Raw genomic sequence first — 20,201 nt, 5'->3', positions numbered from 1 at the left:
GGCTTTTTCATAAAACAGTGAAAGCAAACAAGAGAGGTATAGACAAATACAGAGATGTCAGATGAACTTCCGTTTCAATAAGTTCTTTTTGTCAATAACTAATTATCCGACAATTATCATACAAACATTCAGCTCAACCTTTGAAACTGCAAGAGTCAAATAGAGGAACTAGAGGTAGTGCAAAATAACAATGACAGTTAAATTCCCTCTTATTGTTTCTTCTCTCCAATAGCTTTCTGAATTAACTTAATATTTATTTTCCCCCGTGTCTTTCTTCTTTTATGTCCTCCTTCTCACAGTTTGAATTCACAAGAAGGGTGTCATTTGGGCTGACAGTTAAAGTCCATTTTGTTTAGTTGTACATTGCACTTCCTTGTTTTCAGACCTTCCCCTCACTAACACAAACACACAGAAATAAATCTATATTATTATTATTACTACATCGAAATGGCCGAAATGGAGGTACATAATCTAAAACCTTACCTGCCATAATGCACCACACTATTATTATATTTAACTATAATATCCCTGCTAAACATTAACAGAAAAAAAATTCACAATGTGATTTCAAAGGTCATTGTTTAGCATCATTACTCCAGTTTTCAGTGTCACATGATCCTTCAGAAATTATTCTATTATTCTGATTTGCTACTCATTTTTTTTTTTTTTTTTTTTTAATATGGTTAAAACTTTTGCCAGGCACAATTTAACATATGCTGAGTTAATACCTCCACCCAGAAAAGGATACATTTTTGCCTTGCAAATATCTAGCCCTCTAATCTCCAGGTCACAACTATAATATTTGAATACATGTAAAGTCTAGAACAGAGTCTGGACTGAATATGGTTGGTTGGATTATAGTTTGGAGCACAGAGAGCCAGATAGCACTGCTGAACAGAAAAGCTGAATCTGATCCCGGCAGCACCAGGAAGCCCTTGAAAATATTAATGCAAAGAGAGGTTTCAACCAGCAGACTGGATCTAGAATGTTGGAGCATCTTCTAAAAAAAATGCCAAATATATTTCTAAAAATAATTCAAAGATCAATCATCTCAATTTAATCTAAACTGAAAAAGTAAGAAGCATGGTAAAGCCATGTTTGTTTGCTTTTAGTTTTTTGAGATGTACAAGTTTTGTTTGACGTCTCTTACCCACGTGACATGCTTTTATCTTCTCTTCAAAACGTACACACTCGCGCGCAGTTATCCGATGTCCAGTTTTGCTCTTTAATGGAATGGATCAAACATTGTATTTGTGCCATGCAAATTGATTTAACAACCAGCAAAGAGAAGACTTGACTAACTAATCTTGATTTGTGCGTCTCTTTTGCCCAAAGCATTTGCAGTGATAAGTTGTCTGCCTCCACCCTGCCATTTTCGTTAATTGACAATTTCCCCATCCTGCTTTTTGTCGTTTGTTAAGTCGCTCTTTATCTCTCTCTGAACTATCCTCTGCTCTCCTCCCCTCCAAGTAATCTCACAATATGATCGCTATGTCTCTTAATCGGATTGAGAAGCTCCTATGTAAACACCTCAATTCGACTGAACTTGATCCAAATGAAATTTCGGTACTGTTGAAAAGAGTGGTGTAACTAGAAAGGCATGGCCATGTAACCCTTGAATCCAACCGTTTTTCCCAATCTGATTCATATTCAAAAATACCTTGCACACACACACACACAGTTCTGTGATTCATATGGTTCTGTATGTATTACAAAACTGGTCTATAGAAGAGACTTATGTATATTATCTGCAGAACACGATTGAAGATCCAAATGGAATCCATGAACTTGATTTTAGGGGATTAATAATGAACAAGGTAAAAACTATTAAATACGTGCATTTAAATGTAGCATTGAAATGTAGCTAAAAATCCAAAGGAAAATAGTTCCAGATCAATATTTCAGCAGAACCATCATCTGAAGCACTACACCTAAACAGAGAGAAAACGCTGCCAGCTTTGTTAACTTTTTTTATTGCAGGTCTGAAAAAAAATGTAGAAACATGAGACATAACAAGAACAATGGTAACAACGATAATTACAAAGTGAGATATTCAAAACTTCTTAAAGTGTGCAAGTTTTTTTTTTTCACCTGTGCTAGGGGAATTTTGTCTTTTCTTGTAGGAAAAGGAAACTGGGACTTATTGTCTAGTTACATTATACACAGGCCAATCAGGAGAGAGAGATTTTTTTAACAAGAACAGAAATATTAATAAACAATGGTGAACAGAGCTGGACTTTTCTTAAAGCAGTAGTTCTCATAATGAAAAACAAAATATTGGTTATAATATATATTTAATCTTAATCTAAAGGAATGGAAGGTCATTTGATGGCCTTATAAGAGTTCTGAATGCATTTTTGAAGTCCGTTTGAAATTTTAGATTTCTGAAGAGTGCGTATGTGTTTAAGAAGGGTAATTCTGCAGAGCCTGCATCAGTGGATTATTACCTGACAAGTCTATCCAGCTATATGTCACAAAAGTCTGGACTCTGCATCCGGGACAGGTACTGTGTTTACACCAGCATAAACTTTTCACTAGGCTTCCAACTGCTGCTTGATGATACTTACAGTACAAGAAGTTGGAAAACACATGATGTTACAGAGTTCAAACCGGCATTTAAATTTCAAGCTTGGAGCATAATTGTTGAAACTCACAAAAAGCCCTGCTTTGACTACAACAGTGCAGAGGAGGTGATCTGGAAAACCCCAACTGGATATATACTGGAGAATGATTTGGGTGCTGTGTATATGGGTTGGAATGCCTTAATTGAACTTAAATGTTAGGGAACCACAGTGTGTTAACTAGGAACAGCTCCACTCTCCTACTGTCCAAACTAGTGTAGGCAGCTGGAACTTATTTCAGATATATACAATGCATCTGATCCCCTGACCCAGGTGCATGTCTGTATGTGTGCGAGATGATTCCTCATCCCGTCACTTATGGGAGGTACGAGTGAAAAATTCATCAAGGAGTCATCAGCGTGGCCCCTGCGTCTGCGTGACCTCCGGTCCTCGGCTGGCCAGCCGGCTAAGGATGCTTCTTTCTGACATCTGCAGCCGCACAGCGACGGGCGGTATCCGAGCAATGGTGGCCGGGAGCCTGGTGACATCTGCCTTCATGTCGCTGAGCAGCTCCTCCAGTTGTTTAAGAACTGACAGAACAATTTGAGGTAGGACAGATTTATTTATTTGAACACTTTAAGTACATGAATTCGTTTTTGCCTTTAAACGACATTAGTACAGCTACAGGATGCAAAAAGCAAGCCAAATGTGTTAAAACTATGCTGAGATACTAAGTGTGAAGTTTTGTGGTTTTGAGCAGTGCTGTGCTGGAAACACTGTCCTAAGCTATTAAATGTTTTGGCCATTGTACTGTCATATTTAATGTCATTTTATTTTGTATTTTTTTCCATTTATGTTCTAATTATAATTTAAAACATTTATTTTATAGTATTATGCAATTATAGCTATGTAAATAAACACAATAAGTACATAAATCACAATGCGTAAATCCACCAGCGCTCTGCATCTATTGTAGCATCTATTGTCAAATCTTGCCGAGTCAAAAAACACAAGACTTTGAATAAATTTACTAGGTTATCTCTGGTTGTTTAACAACAATTAAGAAAATATAATGTTGGTGTGTCACGAAAATGGACAAAACTTGTTTTTTGATTTGGTTTTATATTGAAAAATATTTTTTTTAAAATTTATTTATATTTTTAGCACACTTCTGCATTGCAAAAGTGTGTCCAGAGCTGTGTGGTAATTTATACTGTGCACAGAGTTGGGAACTATTGTACCTTTGTGTAGAACAGCATTAGCAGGCTTGTTTCCTGACATGGACTCTTTACTGAGGTGCTGGTGTGACTCCGCCAGACACTCCACCTCACTGAAGCGGGTGTTGAGTGCCATGGAGGGGTGAGAGGGGTCCTCTGTCATGTTTAGATACGCAGCACGTCTGAGCTGCTCCTCGATCACCAGTGCCTGTTCCAACAGCTAAAGACAGACACAGAAATGAAGCAGTTGAAAGAACAGCCATGCAGCTCTGGCGAAACACTGCCTGGCAGTTTGTACGGTTTCGTAATATCTGTGCATCTCGAACCTTAAACCTGCGAGCAAGAAACTTGTTTTTAATCTCAAGGAAGTTTCCTCTGCTCATCTCTCCCTTAAAAGGCTCATTGAGGATGGCGAACTTCGGGTCATTCTGTACGTCTTGCCAACGAGCGTAGCCGTGGCTGATGGTAGAGAGGTGAAGGACATAACAGACAGTTTCTGATATCAGATATGTGATACACTGTAGAAGTTTGGACACACTGAATTATGTTGCTCATGATCTAAAAATACTTTTTGTTCTAAAGGCTTATGCTCAAATGCAGGAAATTCGCTTTGAAGACATATATTATTTACATGTACATAGTTAGCTAGTACTGGACAGTTTTGATTTATTTCACATTTCTCGTCTACAACATAGTTCCCATACTTCTGTTTGTGTTACTTCAGTTTTAATTATATCATTATTCTTTTAAAATGCAAGAAAAAAAAATGATTTATTTGTGTTTGCAAATTTGCACAGCTAGTGTATTTTAAATAACACAACCAATAAAAAAACAACAACATATAAATAAAAATAAGATTCAACGTAATGGTCTTAAGGATACTGTATGATACCAGCCAGCAGCCAGTAGTCATGGCGACGATGCCAGATCTCGTAAGTCTTCTTGGTGACCGTGGCGGCTCTCTCTTCATTCTGCCAGAGAGAGTGAAGCTCTAGAGAGAAACAGAGAGTTCACGGATTCAGAACTCACCGGCATGTACACACACACACACACACACACACACACACACACACACAGTAAATTCCCAGTGTACCTGTGAAACCCCCGTCAGCGATGTTAAACATGAACCTCTGCTTCACTGCTTTCTTCTTTTCCTCACTCACTCCATCCCCTCCTCCGCTTGTTTCTTTGACGTTCTCTCCATTTTGCAGTTTAGCTGAGACTTCTGACTTCACTCCGTCCTTTTCGTCTTTCAGCTCTGTTTGAGGAGAGAGAGAGAGATTATTCATTGTAACAGTTATCTGTGGTATAACGTTGCTATTTGTGTAAGCATGTACCTTTCTTCTCATCTCTTGCTGGGCTAGTGTCCATTTTGTCTGTCTTCTCTTCAGATTCTTCTGCAATGGAGTAAGACAATATTGATGCTATGTGTTATAGGGGTCATGCAAAATGTAGAGAATATGACATGAATTTCAATGCATTTAAATTCAAATTGCAATCTCGCATCGGGTTTTGCTACACATGGGGACCTTTACTAGAAAGGTTATTTTCATGGAGTAGATATTTATACAAGAGAATGCCAAATCAAATGTAAAATAAATTTGTATTTTTGCATTATTTTAGGTAGTGCTTAGCACTTCACCTTTGGTTTTGGATGTGTCTACACTGCTTGTGGCTTCTAAGGTTTCAGCTTTGACATCTGAAGATCTGTTTTCCTTCAATTCAGTGGACTTCTCTTTGTCCCCATCCTTTTCATTTTCTTCATCTATGCTTCCTCCATCCTTTTCTGCTGATGGTGAGGTGGTCTCTCTCTCCCTGTCCCTAGTCTCCTCTTTCTTTCCCAGACTTGGGGATCTCTCACCTTCATCAGGAATCTCAATGATCTGAGAAAAAGAGGTGATGTGAGAATGAGAGCTGGACAAGTGAGACAAGCAGGTGTTCACAAAACAAAAAAAATGTTTAAAAAACAGAGAAGAGAAACAGGAAGGTGAAGTGAAAAAGTGAGACCGTAAATAACAAGTACCTCATCCTCCTGTCTGGAGCCTTTTGTCTCCTTCTCTCCATCCAGCTCCATCTTCTCCTCCAGCTCTTTTACATCATCGCTCTTGGAAAGGTCTTCTGTTTGGATAAAAGAGAGTCAGATTAATGTGTAAGACTTGTCCATGCAGAGATACTAGACAAGTTGCCTGTGAATAAAGAACAAATCCTCTTCTGGGAATAGATTAAAAAAAATTCAACGTCATAAAAAGGTTCAATTATTTGCAATTATCCGGGGGGGTTATGGGTTCAATGGACCACGTGACTTTCGTTGGTAACAACATTAATTTTGATAGACAAAACTTTCATATTAATAATAAAGTCATTGACCCATATAAGCCAGTGTTATTTTTGCATTATATTATATTATATTATAGCATTTAAATATTTACTAATATTTTTATTTCCCTTTTTAATTGTTATTCATTTTTAGCCATTTAAAGTATAATTATATTTGTTTTTTATATTTCTCTATAGCTTTAGTTTCTACTTAAGTCTTTTCTTTATTTTCTATTTTTCTACAATTTTAGTACTGTTTTCTTGGTTTTGAGTTTTTAACAACACTCATATGCATGCGTGTACCTGGTATTGGTGTGTTGGGCTGGGTATCAGCAGGTGTTCCACTAGAGGGAGTTTTGGGATCTTCTCCCGCTGCGATGGCTGCCGCTCTTTTGCTTTCCTCCAGTTCTTTCATCCAGGGCATTGACCACTGACCATTGACATGTTCAAACTCCTGCACCTGTAAGAAATTAAAACAGTCAATCATATAACATCACCACTGACATTTAACAATAGCGGACTCACTCAATCCAACAGCTCACTCCTAACCACTAAAACACTAGAAACCACAACCTCACACACACCTTCTTGCGGATCAGTGACATTACACCTATGCGCGTGAGAATATGTTGTCGTGACAGTCCTTCCCGTGGAACGCCATCAGCAAATGTTTCTGCCCCATCGGCGCCTGGCTCACATAGGTGACGCATAAAGAGGGACACGTATGCCCTGAGAAAGAGAGAGACAGTCCTCAAGTAAATGAGCTCAAAACAAGAACTCCTCTAAGGACGGTCAGACTTACTTGAACTCCTTCTCTGATTTGCCTCGCAGGTCTCTAACAAGCCACTGGGTGGTGAAGGCATCCTGGGGAGGCATCCCATAACGCATCACTGCATTCAGGAAAGCCTTCCTTTGTCGAGCATTGAAGCCCAAAACCTAATGAGGAGAGAGAAGTTAACTATCACTGAGTTTGTGAAGGGAATAGATGAAACAAGCTGAAAGTTAACTGAAGTTGAACCTCAATGTTTCCTCCCACTCTGGCCAATAGAGGGGGCAGTGGTTTATCTTTATCATTTCTCAAGCCCTTGCGACTTGGTCTTCGGGAGTTAGCTAAAAACAAAAAAAGAGGATCGTGTAAATACAAATATATAATAACTGCCTATTCGGATTGTTTAAGGATGGTTTAACTTTGTTCCTCACCTTCAGACCGCTCGTCAAAGTCCTCATCACCCTCCTCTGAAGCCACCGAGTAATCTGATTGGTTATCAGACTGATCATCCTGCCAGTCTGGGAACACAAATGAGTGAGGCAATACATTACTGAGCCCTTGAGCTCTCTTGACAAAAAATATTTAATTTAAGGGGACAATACAACAAGGATTCATGCAGACACCTAAAACAAACGGCACACACTGGACTGAGTTTCTCATAATCTTCGTATTTTCCGGACTATAAGTCGCACTTTTTTTTCATAGTTTAGCTGGTCCTGCGACTTATAGTCAGATGCGACTTATTTATCAAAATTAGTTTGAAATGAACCAAGAAAAAATGACTATAGAGCGCCCTCTCACGGCTGTAGACGGTAATGTTTTCTCTTGGTTCTTTATAAATGCGACAGTGCGACTTTTTTTTTTTTCCTCGTCATGACGTATTTTTGCACTGATGCGACTTATACTTAGGTGCGACTTATAGTCCGAAAAATATGATTATTATATGTCATATCGTTTTTTTTATTAAGCCACCTATATTTTTGCCATATAAACGTTTTGCTTTGATTATTATTTTCTAGAACATAATATACCACATAATACAATTTGTTTGTTTAGTTTTATAGTAGATATAATAATAAACAATTGTGTGTCCAAACTTTTGACTGGTAATGTACATCGACACAACCACCACCATAAACAATTAATAGAATGTAAATCTAATAATTTATAAATATAACTGCGTTATTTTAAACAAAAAAACTATCATTCCTGACCTGAGATCACACCACATCCATAACAACAACCACAAACATACAGGGAAAGAGTAGTAAAAAAGCATTAAAAGTGCGTCTGTACCCCGTCTACTACCTCTGTCCTCCTGTGAGCAGTCGTTGTAGTTGACGGGTTTGCGTGGCCGTTTGCCTTTGCCCAGGTGGCGAGCGAGATCTTCCTGCTGCTGCTCATAATGATGGCGCAACAGTTTCTCCCAGTAATCAGGATCTACACTCTCTTCCTGCTTAATGATCTCTCTATCCACATCCTCTTCCTGACAGAGACACGCCATATGATATACATATACAGTACATACATAAGACACACACACAATCCCACACAAACTCACCTCCTCGTCCTCATCTTTGACCACATACTGGGCCACTTTAAAAGAGCTGAGGTATTCATTCATACTCTGCAGCTCCGTGTCATCTGTTGCGTCTTGGTTTCGATCCAACAACCGATCGATCGCCTTATCATCATAGTGGATCACACTGCTGTCTTCCTCCTTATTGTCACCTGGAGGGCAGATTTCTTTGATTTAGAACTGATTTTAGTTTTTACTTGGTCCCTTTCATTTCTTGTGCAGATTCTTGCCATTCATTTCTGTATTAACACATTCAACTTTTTTATTTTCTGTACTGTCTAAAACTATCTGTATTTTAATCATGTTGATAAATCTTGCCTGACTCTAATTTTAAGGGAGAGAGACGAAGACAGATAGTAGATAAAAATACAACATAACACTCATTTAAAGAGAGCGAGGCAAGTGAAGGCCCAGGAATAAGATTTTTTTTCTTTTTTTGGTTTGCGCCTTGTCATATTTAGCTTTATTTTTTTTTACTTTACTACATTTTCTCTAGGCCACCATGAAAAAAAAAAAAACTACTGCAGCATCGGAACAAAACTCGGCTTTTTAACATCAGTCACGTGTAGTTTAGAGCTCTAAATAATCTTCAACTGAAAGCAGAACTACACTTTTATACCACAGCAGCTTATGTTTGACACCTTTTCTGTAGTTGATGCGATAGTGGCTGATACACAAAACACACCACATACAAACCCTTAAACTAAAAGCTGTACGTGTTACAACGTTTTACCACATTTAAAAGTCATTATTATTCTCTCAAATGCTTTATTTTCTGATCTCAAATAAATATCATGTTCAGAAGATGAAGCAGAATTCCCTGAAACAGTATTACCCTCTCCAAGCTCTTTGAAAAGCTGTTCTGTGCCGAACTTCAAGATGTCATCCAATTCTTGTTTGGACATGGATCCAGCCTTGGAGCCCAGACCAGGCCGCACCACCAGGTGAGTCAACATCATCTTCTTCTTTGCAACCTGAGACACAAGGATCAGGAGATGACTTTTGCAAATGCTAGTGTTTGATTGTTTTTTTAAAGTTTTTTCAACATAGTTTTGCATATCTCACCTGTGTAATTCTCTCCTCCACGGATGCTTTAGTGACAAACCGATAGATCATCACCTTCTTATTCTGACCAATACGATGAGCCCTGCTAAATGCCTGGGAAAGACAACAGGAGAGAAACAGCATCAGATAGAGTTCACCCACATGGGCGCTCTCACGGAGATAGATGCAGGTGTTTGACAGTTTTAGCATCAGGTATTTTACGTCGCCTCTACCTGGATGTCATTGTGTGGGTTCCAGTCAGAGTCGTAAATGATGACAGTGTCAGCGGTTGCCAAATTGATGCCCAAACCCCCTGCTCTGGTGGACAAGAGGAAAACAAACTGAGGCGCACCAGGAGCTGCAGTAAGAGGAAAGAAAAAGATATTGTCAAAACATCCATTATGACCTTGCTATTTCATGGAAATAGATGACATTCTTCCCCTCACCGTTGAATCTATCGATGGCCTCCTGCCTCATCCCTCCAGTCACTCCTCCATCTATCCTTTCATACTTGTACCCCTCATTTTCCAGAAAGTCTTCCAGCAAATCCAACATCTTTGTCATCTGCATCCATGCACAATGCGTTTAAGTATACTTGAGTATATAGTTAAGTATATCTGTATTCTGTGTAAGGTATTTGTGTGTACCTGTGAGAATATAAGCACTCTATGTCCGCCCTCCTTCAGTTTTTTCAGCATCTTAAACAGAAGCATCAGTTTCCCAGAAGCCTTTGTCAGGGCACTGCCATCATACATGCCATTGGGCATTTTAGGGGCTTCCTGCAAAATCAGACTCATAATGATCAGTTGAAAGTACTGCTGTTATTAATTCAAACTGTAACTGTAAGTTCCCCTATTTCTACTGTAAAATGGTACTGTCCTATTTGAAAGTGAGTGAGTGAGAGCTCACATTAGCAGCTGTTGGGAAGAGGTAGGGGTGGTTACAGCACTTCTTTAGGTCCATAACCACATTGAGCAGAGACACCTGGTTTCCTCCTCCACGAGTGTTCAGAGCTTCAAAGTTGCGTGTCAAGATGTACTTGTAGTACTTCCTGTTTCAGAAAAACAGAAAGATTTAATCAGAGACTGTTGCCATATAAAAGTCATAAATGGCCCATACAACTTCAATTCATATGTACACACTCTGAATAATCAGAATCATCAATCTGTCAGTCATACAGCAAAGACTCATGCTGTAAATAACAGAGAGGGTGTCCAGCAGGTGGCGCAAATGAGGAATGAATGTACTGAATATTTAGCAGAACACTGACGAACACTGAACAAGTTTCCTACTTCTGCATGGGGCTGAGCTCCACTCGCACAATGAGTTCCGTTTTAGAGGGCATGTGCTTGAAGACATCAGCTTTGAGTCGTCTGAGCATGTGTGGACCCAACATGTCGTGCAGTTTCTTAATTTGGTCCTCTTTAGCTATGTCAGCAAATTCTTCCAGGAAACCTTCCAGATTACTGAAACACACACATTTAGTAACGAACAACTGAAAAAAAAAAAAACAGGCCTCATCGCATTCACCTATAAAGAACACACACACACTTACTTGAATCTCTCAGGTGTGAGGAAGTTGAGCAGATGGAAGAGCTCCTCCAGGTTGTTCTGTAAAGGTGTGCCTGTCAACAGCAGCTTATGCTGAAGAGGGTAGTTATTCAACACACGAAAGAACTGTGGGAGATAAAAACAAGAGTGATTTGGTGTTAGTTTTATATCAAATACTAGTTCATAAGCAATAGATCTCTCAGAAATGAAACTTCTTTCATCATCTTTTCAATTTCATGTTGCTCCAAATCTGTTTAGCTTTTCTCCATAAAGAGTGCAAATGCACTATAAAAGTATGCACTATTTTTCAAATCGTTAGATAGCTTTATGTGTGGAAAAAACTAAATGTAAGTTATTTGGAACGACAGGAGGTTTATGCCAGATGACAGAATTTTGACTGCTGGATGAACAAATCCTTTAATAAGTACATATTTTGATGTGTCACTCATCTGACATAAGGAGCTTACCTTTGATTGGTTATTTTTCAGTCTATGGGCTTCATCTACTACGAGACAAGCCCAGTCGATGGAGCCCAGGATGGCTTGGTCGATTGTGATCAGCTCATAAGATGTCAAAAGCACATGGAACTTCACAGAAGCCTCTTTCTGCACAAATGAAGCAGAACCACACATCGTAAACAGGTATAGACAAAGAAGCATATCATCAAACCACAAGCTACTGTATCAACTCTACACGTCCAAACCTCCTTTGGGATTCATACCTTCATTTTGGAGGCCTTCTTCCCACCGCGGATGGCGTTATCCTCAAAGGAGAATTCATTTTCTCGTATGACAGCTCTGCTGTCTTTATCACCCACATAAGTGACCACATACATGTCTGGGGCCCACATCTCAAACTCCCTCTCCCAGTTAATGATGGTGGACAGAGGGGCACTGACCAGGAACGGCCCCTTCGAATGACCCTGAGAGAGACCATTACCAAATGTACTGCATTATAAACTTGTAATGCCACATTACAAACAATAGCTTTTATGATGAATATGTCTTCCTAGAGATAATTTATTACTGTAAAATCAAGTAATCAAACTAAAATAACACAAGAGTAATTACACTACCAGTTTAAAAGTTTGGGGTCATTAAGATTTTTCTGTTAGAAAGAATTGAATACTTTTAATTTATACAGCAACGATCCATTAAATTGATGAAAGGTCACAGATTTTTTTTTTTTTTTACAAAAGATTTCTACTGTAAATAAATGCTGTACTTTTAAATTTACTATTCAAAGAATCCTTGCAGCACAACTATTTTTAGCACTGATAATAATAAAAACTGTTTCATGATCCCCAAATCAGCATATCAGAATGATTGTTGAAAACTCATGAGACAGTGAAGACTTGAAGACAGTAATGGCTGCTAAAAAAAATTTTTTTTGTAATGATAATACAGTTTTTACTTTATTTTGATCATACAAATGCAGCCTTGGTGAGTACAAAATACCTAATGCCATGAGTGTTATTGCACTTACAATATGTTTTTAGAAACACACCTCTTTGTAGAGCGAGTAGAGGAAGACAGCAGTCTGAACCGTCTTTCCGAGACCCATTTCATCAGCCAGGATGGTGTCTGTGCCCTGAGCCCAAGAAAACCGCAACCAGTTCAGTCCCTCAAGCTGGTAAGGGTGAAGCGTGCCGCCAGTAGAGTCCAGATAATCCGGCTGCCTATCAAACTTCATAGTGGGCTGAAAATAAGGGACAGGAAGAATATTAGATCATTGTCAATCAAAAACATATGAATGCATTTTCTTTAAAACTAAATCTAAATGGTCTTGCTCATAATTACATTAATGTCTACCCTTGAGAGAATAGGAAATTATCGGACAAAAGTGGGAAACAAGACTGAGAATAGAAGTGGGTCTGGTTCAGACTTGCAGTGCTAAACCATGGGTCCAACCTAAATGTGTTTACTATTAAAATTCTTAGTCAAAGTAGAAAAACATTGTTCCAAGTTGTTCTAAGGTTCCTTACATCCACCACAGGATTAGCAGGAGGCCTCTCTGTCTTCTTCACTTTCACCTTCTTCATCTTTTTACCTGGTCTGCCCTCTTCTCCAAGCATCAGCTCCCTGACAAACAGAAAAAAAAAGAAGATATGGAGATTAACTCATACTTGCACTCGATATTGTTTCACACTAGTGTGCATGTGTGTGAAGTGCTGTAGAGGCCTGTGTGCATGTACCTGTGGTTCCAGTAATGTTGTTTATAGGTCTCATAGTCTGGGATGTCCATGTCTTCAGACTCCCAGGCTGACTGATCATATGGCAGATCTCTCCATTTGATCAGATAGTGAACGTTATTCTTCTTATCCACACTGCCAGAAAAAAATAAAAATAAAAATCAATGACCAAACAGTTCAGCAGATGTCTTCCTTCAACTGGTTCATATGAACGTTCTCACCTGTGGTTTAAGATGCGGTGGATGAAGAGCCACTCCAACTTTACTCCAAAGCGCCCATACGTCTCCTCTATGCGTGCATAAAAGGGATCTTTGTTCTTCCTCTTGCAGCTCTTATCCTCGTCTCCCTCAGCACCCATCTCTAGATTGGGGGGCTCCTCCATATCTGTCTTCCGCTGGTAGTTACGGAACATTACCTGACAGTTCAGCTCCAACTGTGACAAGAAAGAAAAATTAATTATTGCAAGATGGCACATTCCAGTTAACAAGAAATTGTATGTTTCTATTTGTGTGTCACCTGTAGTTCCTGGACCCAAGAACAGTGCCAATAAGACATGTTGCACCACTTCACAAAGAACTCTCTCTCCTTCCGACCAATCATAGGAGGAGGATCCGGAGCATCGGCTGGAAGTTCTGCAGGACGCGGCACAGGCATAGGGGGAGGGGCATCACCCCAGCGCCAAGCCAGGACTTTCTGGACTTTGCCCTTCAGTGGAGCACTCTGAGAAAGCAAAAACATGATATTCTATGTTTTGCCAAATGGAACCACAATATAAAATTTATTTAAATAAATTAAAAATATATATTTCAGCTCTGGCATCTCTGAAAATAAAACCTCAAGAAAACCTAATCCAACGGATAGACCATACTATACTATTATTCCTCTCTCACCAGGCAGCGTGGGCAGATCCACTCTCCGTTGGGGATGTCTGGCAGAGGAGGGTTGAGACAGTGCAAGTGATAGGACGAGGGGCATGTGTCACAGCACAGCAGCTCTCCTCCATCCTTACACACCCGACAAAACTCTATATGATGATCATCCTCCTCTTCTACCCCTCCATCATCCCTCCTTCCATCATCGTTCTCCTCTTCACCCTCAGAACTCTCCTCACGGGCCTCCCATTGAATTCCCTCCTTCTCCTGAGAGAGAGACATAAATAATGCATTAGCAACAGAAACTTTAGTCATTAAATATCAATGGTAGGGAAAAGGTGCACATACACACACACAGAAAATAAAATTTACTTGATGAGCCCACAGCAGCTCAAGGAAAGGCCAGACATTTATTTTGAACATGTTTACATGTACGTACGCAGTGGGGGCAGCTCCACGTGCCCTCTGGGGCTCTCTCCATGTCAGGATCTAGACACACCATGTGATAGGCTCTTGGACAGGTATCACACAGGATGATCTCGCCACCCTGCTGACACACCTCACAGTAGTCCTGATGATCCGTCTCATAGCCGTCAGCATCCTCATCCACTATGAAAGAAAATGAGGGTTTATAACAAATGTAAATGGCTAGAAGGTGGCCAAAGTAGTATAGTGTTTTCATTACAGTGTGTGTGTGCTCATTAGTGTGAACAGAGTAATCTGAGTTGTGCTGTCTTTGACTCACTCTTCTTCTTCTTGGAGCTCTTGGATTTTTTACTCTTGGAGCGGCTGCTCCGACTGTTTGATCCATCACTTATGGAGAAACCGTCAAAATCGCTCTCACCATCATCATCCTCACCGCTCTGAGAGAAAAAACCATGGGTGAAAGGGTGCAAAACAAGTTGGCGACATTAGCAATAAAAATACGGAATAATTTAATATATATTCACTACCGTTAAACAGTTTTTGGTTGGTAAAATCTTGTAAGGCTTTTGAAAGAAGTCTCTTAACACAAAGCAATTACTAATACATTTATCTGATCAAATATAGTAAAAACATAAAACAATTTTTTTCCTATTTTAATACATTTTAAAATGTAATTTATTCCTGAGATACATTTTCCAGTGATACATTTTTTTATTTTGTAACATTATAAATTCAAATGTCCTTTTAACTGAATTCACGATCACTGCAATACATCCTTGCTGAATAAAAGTATATCATCTCTTAAAAAATATATATATTCATCCCAAACTATTTAACAGTAGTAAATATTATATATATTATATATGTATATTCTTTAATTATATAATTAATAACTATAACAGTTCTGTCCTGACAACTCTCTGGAAAGTTTAGCATAGTAATATGCATAGCAATGTTAATGTGTTGAGTCTTGAATGGATCTGCTATACTGCTGCGGTAGAGCAAGTACAGAGACTTGCTACAGCCAATACATCCACAGACATGCTGCAATGAGCATGTAGGAAATACTGCTAGAGTAAAAATATCATATCTAAAATAACCCTCATATATATAACATACATAAAATCATCCTGTAGCAGATCTACACAGGTGGAGCTGGGGCAGGTAGAGGGTTTATGATGCACGCTGCAACTGCCACAGCTAGAACTAGCCAAGTATTTGAAAGTTGAGCTGCAAGCTCATTGGCTGCTGATGTGAAAAGAAACCAATCAGCTGAGCAATGTGAGTAATGATTTGATAACATAAGACTGAGTTAGAATCTATCGGCCTGCGCCATCTAGAGTTTCATGACAGAACTTTGCATTAACTAACAATACTAAATAAATATGAATAATAATGTATAATTTAGCTAATTTAAATTATGCTGCAGTAACATATGTAAGCACATATGGAATAGATACATACAGATGAACGTTTTCTCTTGAAATTGCCCAGTTTTATCTTCAGTGGAGCCACTTTCTTCGCTTTAGACTTTTTGTCCTGGGGCTTTGGGGTGGACTTGGTCTTTCTACGTGCATTTGGGCCTAAAGCAGATATATAAATGACACAAAAAGTGTTAAGTAGATTGAAAAACACACATAATATACTCTCTTTTGGTCCTCTCTCTCTCCTCTGACCTTTGCCCTCTTTGGTCTTGGCTTTTCGCAGGGGGACCGCTGGGGGCTGTTGGGATGGGGGTGGTGCAGCAGGAGCTGCTGTTGATGTGGGCGTGGCCACGGGAACAGCCCCTCCTCCGTCCACCCTGGTCACCATACTCTCCACAGCAGCAGCGACATTGGCAGCTGCCAGGGCTGCGTTGGCACTAGCTGAGCCTCGCATGGGATTATTAGTGCTGAACTCTCGCCATTTAGCCCCCAACACCATCATCATCTTTGACACAGCGATCTTAGGGTTCTTAGCAGCTATTAAAGGTCTAAACAGAAGAGGGAGAAAAAACATTTCAGATCAGTCACAAGATAACCTAGATGTTTATGTAAGGCGGTAATAGAAATGGGGCAAAAACTGACAGAGATGCGCCACTGTTCTACCTGACAAACTGACTGAAAGCTTTGTAATTGGTGAGAGAGGTGTAGTCCTCTTGGGTAAAGGTGTAGTCGATGTCTTTCATTCCCCAGTCTGCTAACAGCTGAGAGGAAGATTTGGGTTCCTGTGAAATAAGAACAGAAGATGACAGGTGACTAACGCTAGAGAAGAACGCAATCCTGAAATTATAACCTGAGATATATATACACATATCATGTGACCCGAAGCTTTATCTGAAAACATAACAGACAGTACTGTTCAAAGGTTTTAGGGGCTGCAATTTTTTTTTTTATTCAGCAAGGATTCAGTCAATGTATCAAAATTAACTAAGGACATTTATAATGCTACAAAAAATATATTTTTTAAAATGAATGCAACCTCAAACTTTTGCATGGTAGTGTGGAAGGAACATGTATAACAGGGATCCTCAAATCTGGCCCACAAGATCCACTTTCCTGCAGAGTTTAGCTCTAATCAAACACATCCGAGATTGCTTATCAATGTCTTCAAGATCATTAAAAAAAATCACAGGTAAGTGAGTTTGATCAGGGTGTGAGCTAAACTCTGCAGAGCATTGGCCCTTCAGGACAAGATTTGAGGAACCCTAATTTACATGATATAAGAAGCACTGAGAAAAAAAAAAAACACAAACAAAACTGAAAATCAGTATTTGTTGTGGCTACAAATCTAGAAAGTGAAAGCAAAGACAAGGCTCAACATCAGTATCAGACCTTTTCAGGAACATGTACTTTGTACAAGTAATGCAGATTATTAAAGCATGAGTCGCAAAAAATAATAAATAAATAATAATAATATATCTTGGGCACAAATATCTTTCAGCCATTTTTTTAATCCTGTGTAAATACATTTGCGTCTGAGGCACAACTTTTGTAAATGCACAGTGTTTGTGTTTTTGTGTGTTTATGTATTTGTACTTAGCAGATCAACCTCATGTGACACTGAATTTGATTTTTTTGCTGTTGTCCCAAGGTTTTAACGTCAAACCCGGGATGAACAATGGCCACCCATTGGCTAAACCTTACCTGACCATCATCATCATCGTCATCATCTTCTTCCTCAGGCTCTGGGTCTTTACGTTTGCTTTTTCCTCCAGATGAGCCACCAGCCTTTTCTCCCACTGAACCTCCCTTCTTTCTCTCCTTGGAGGAGCTGGATCTCTTTTTCTTCTTCTTGCTTGGTGCATAGTCACTCCCTTCACTCTCAGATCGCATCACTTGGTCCTCCTCGTCTTCCTCACCTTCTACCATTCGGATTGATTCCATGATTTCAGGAGAGCTGACAGGAACGTCCTAGAACACAATATCCACCCAAGGAGAGATGACAACATCAGATAAACTCAGGGAAAAACCTTTCAGTTTAATGCTTGTTCATCTAAAGGTTTAACAGTGATGGTAATTGCAAATAATGAGTGGTGTGACTTTTGATAAATTTTATGAATAATTGCTGAATAAAAAGTATTTATTTAAAACTCCAAACATTAAACGGTAGTATCTATATATTTAAATACAGTGTATATTCCTAAAGGTGCTCCACTAACCTCTCTGAGAAGTTTCTGTCGTTTGCTGCTCCTGCTTTCACGGTTTTTCTTTGCTTTCTTCTTCTTTTTGGATTTGGGAGTCTCTGCCTCTGATGTTGGTTCATCGGCATCATCTGTCCAAAACAGACACATAGCATGCATCAAACATGAACAATCATCTCATTTTTGATTTTCTGTCATTCCTACCCTTCCTGAACTGATACAGTACTTTTAATTCAACATTATTACCCATATGACTTGAATATAATGACTAAAGGTAATGTCACATCAGTTTAGATTCATTTTTTATATATCACATCTTAAAGCATTACGAATACTTTTTTTGTTTTTATGCATTCCTGCTTTAAGATGTGAGTGTACGGTCCAAATATGTCAGCAGCAGTGAAACTAGGTCATAAGGCTCTTGCTTTTAAAATCATTCATTTATTATAAGCACTCTGCTGATAGGCTGCGCTGTCAACGCCAGTACCGAGGGCAGCCGGAAGAGGAACGCAAAACAAACGGGTTTGTCATTGTCACACTATTCTAACAACATTGCGCGAGGTATGATCGCTAAGGTAGAAAAAAAACAAGTATTTTTCGTTCTTAAGATACGAAGAGGTCCGTAACAAATAGGTTTGTCTATCATTTTAACATCTTCTCCTGGCCAGTGAATCAGGAAGTGATGTGACTTTTGCTTACAGCTCGCCGCTACTGCATCATAAACTAATGTTAAAGGTTTTGCTTTAAATAGGAGCATGATGCAGTAACACGTGGATCGCCAGCTCGAGCAAAACATAAAAAAAAATTCTAACGTTAGCAGCGTTCTCTTTTCAGAAATTACCATTTGTCAATAAGTACTATGACATGTCAGCAGTTACGTTCATTTGTTAGTTAAGGATCATTTGGGGAGGTTATATAACATGATGTGGTTAATAAGGGTCCTGACAGGGCAGCTAAACCTTACCATCTCTCATAGGTCCAAAATGGTCCCTGTCGTCTTCACTCCCAGACATATCCGCGTCCGGAAGCTTGATAAAATAGAAATGACAACAATATTTGGGTCTGGTTTTTAACAGCACCCCATACTGACAGAACTAGATAACGTTTAAACAACTGATGGGGAAGCTATCTGTGTTAAGGTGAATTAAAAATCAATGAAAGATTGTGACATTTCAAAACAACAACATCATACAACGCGTAGTGTTAAAAGAGTTTAACGTAGTCGTGTCATCTCGGCTTTTTTCGTCAACTTTCTCGCTCGATCCGAGCAAGACCCCTCAACTTAGCTGTCAATCAAGTTAGCAAAGCTAGCAAACGGAGTCAAGTGATCCGGTTGCAGGGAAAATGGCAGCCGGCTGGATGAGTTGAGTTAAAGCGCTTATCTGCCTTCGTTTCTGCTTAGATTCGTATCTTTAAAACTTTCCTTCTTGAATAAATAACACGCGGAGGTCGCGAAGCCCCCGACAAACACCATACGGCGCTTTACAACGCGGTGTTTCACAGTTGCAAGTTACCAGTAATTTAGATATGTTTGTATTTTTTGTTTTATGCTTTAAAGAAAAACTTACCGAGAAACGCAAATGTCTTTGTTTGTGTATATATGTGTGTGTGTGTGTATATATATATATATATATATATATATATATATATATATATATATATATAGATATATATATATAGATATCATTTTATATATATTTTTTTTACGCAGGCGGTTGGAGGTGGGTGGGAGGAATTGACTTACAGGTCAGTCCAAGGTGTAGTTAGTCGGCGATATGATCAGCTTTAGTCTGACGCGAAAGCTGCAGGTTACTTACCTATCACTGAAAAATATAAAAGCTCCGAAAAGGTGTAAATCTTTGGGAGACGTCGTCCACTCTTCTCCCCTTTCCCCAGCGTCAGTGACCAGAAGCGAACATCCTCAAACACACAAAGAAATCGGGGGGGTGGGGGGGTAGAGACATCCCATAATAATCCTAGGCACACTCCCCCCCTCCTTACAACACTCACTCAACTCTGCATAGTTACCTCGCAGCCTACAGACCATAATAAT

At 39.2% G+C, this 20,201-nt stretch overlaps 1 protein-coding gene across 4 annotated transcripts; it reads right to left on the bottom strand.

Moving 5' to 3' along the window:
• Positions 1 to 1,957: 1,957 nt before the first annotated feature.
• On the bottom strand, positions 1,958 to 20,193 carry LOC128030582 (chromodomain-helicase-DNA-binding protein 4). 4 transcript variants are annotated; one of them, XM_052618326.1, is made up of 40 exons: positions 19,893 to 20,193; positions 19,113 to 19,176; positions 18,167 to 18,279; positions 17,652 to 17,918; positions 16,614 to 16,732; positions 16,203 to 16,498; positions 15,991 to 16,109; positions 14,846 to 14,963; positions 14,540 to 14,709; positions 14,119 to 14,367; positions 13,745 to 13,948; positions 13,450 to 13,661; positions 13,232 to 13,363; positions 13,022 to 13,118; positions 12,544 to 12,735; positions 11,759 to 11,959; positions 11,505 to 11,642; positions 11,042 to 11,163; positions 10,779 to 10,952; positions 10,396 to 10,537; positions 10,134 to 10,265; positions 9,933 to 10,050; positions 9,720 to 9,844; positions 9,508 to 9,600; positions 9,278 to 9,416; positions 8,425 to 8,594; positions 8,160 to 8,349; positions 7,295 to 7,381; positions 7,113 to 7,204; positions 6,897 to 7,030; positions 6,679 to 6,823; positions 6,398 to 6,554; positions 5,802 to 5,896; positions 5,421 to 5,661; positions 5,116 to 5,175; positions 4,872 to 5,036; positions 4,661 to 4,769; positions 4,105 to 4,237; positions 3,803 to 3,998; positions 1,958 to 3,151 (listed from the first exon to the last, which is right to left on the bottom strand). In XM_052618326.1, the coding sequence occupies exons 2-40, from the start codon at positions 19,159 to 19,161 to the stop codon at positions 2,976 to 2,978; spliced, it is 5,871 nt and encodes a 1,956-aa protein (XP_052474286.1). In that variant the 5' UTR covers positions 19,162 to 19,176; positions 19,893 to 20,193; the 3' UTR covers positions 1,958 to 2,975. The 4 variants fall into 4 exon arrangements, with proteins under 4 accessions (XP_052474286.1, XP_052474285.1, XP_052474287.1 ...); XM_052618325.1 differs by having other exon boundaries at positions 19,966 to 20,104; XM_052618327.1 differs by having other exon boundaries at positions 8,172 to 8,349; positions 19,966 to 20,104.
• Positions 20,194 to 20,201: the final 8 nt, after the last annotated feature.

This window comes from Carassius gibelio, chromosome A16 (genome assembly GCF_023724105.1).
Source record: "Carassius gibelio isolate Cgi1373 ecotype wild population from Czech Republic chromosome A16, carGib1.2-hapl.c, whole genome shotgun sequence".
Taxonomy (NCBI): Eukaryota; Metazoa; Chordata; class Actinopteri; order Cypriniformes; family Cyprinidae; genus Carassius; species Carassius gibelio.
Note: the sequence above shows the minus strand (reverse complement) of the source record. Positions and strands in the feature narration are given on the sequence as shown.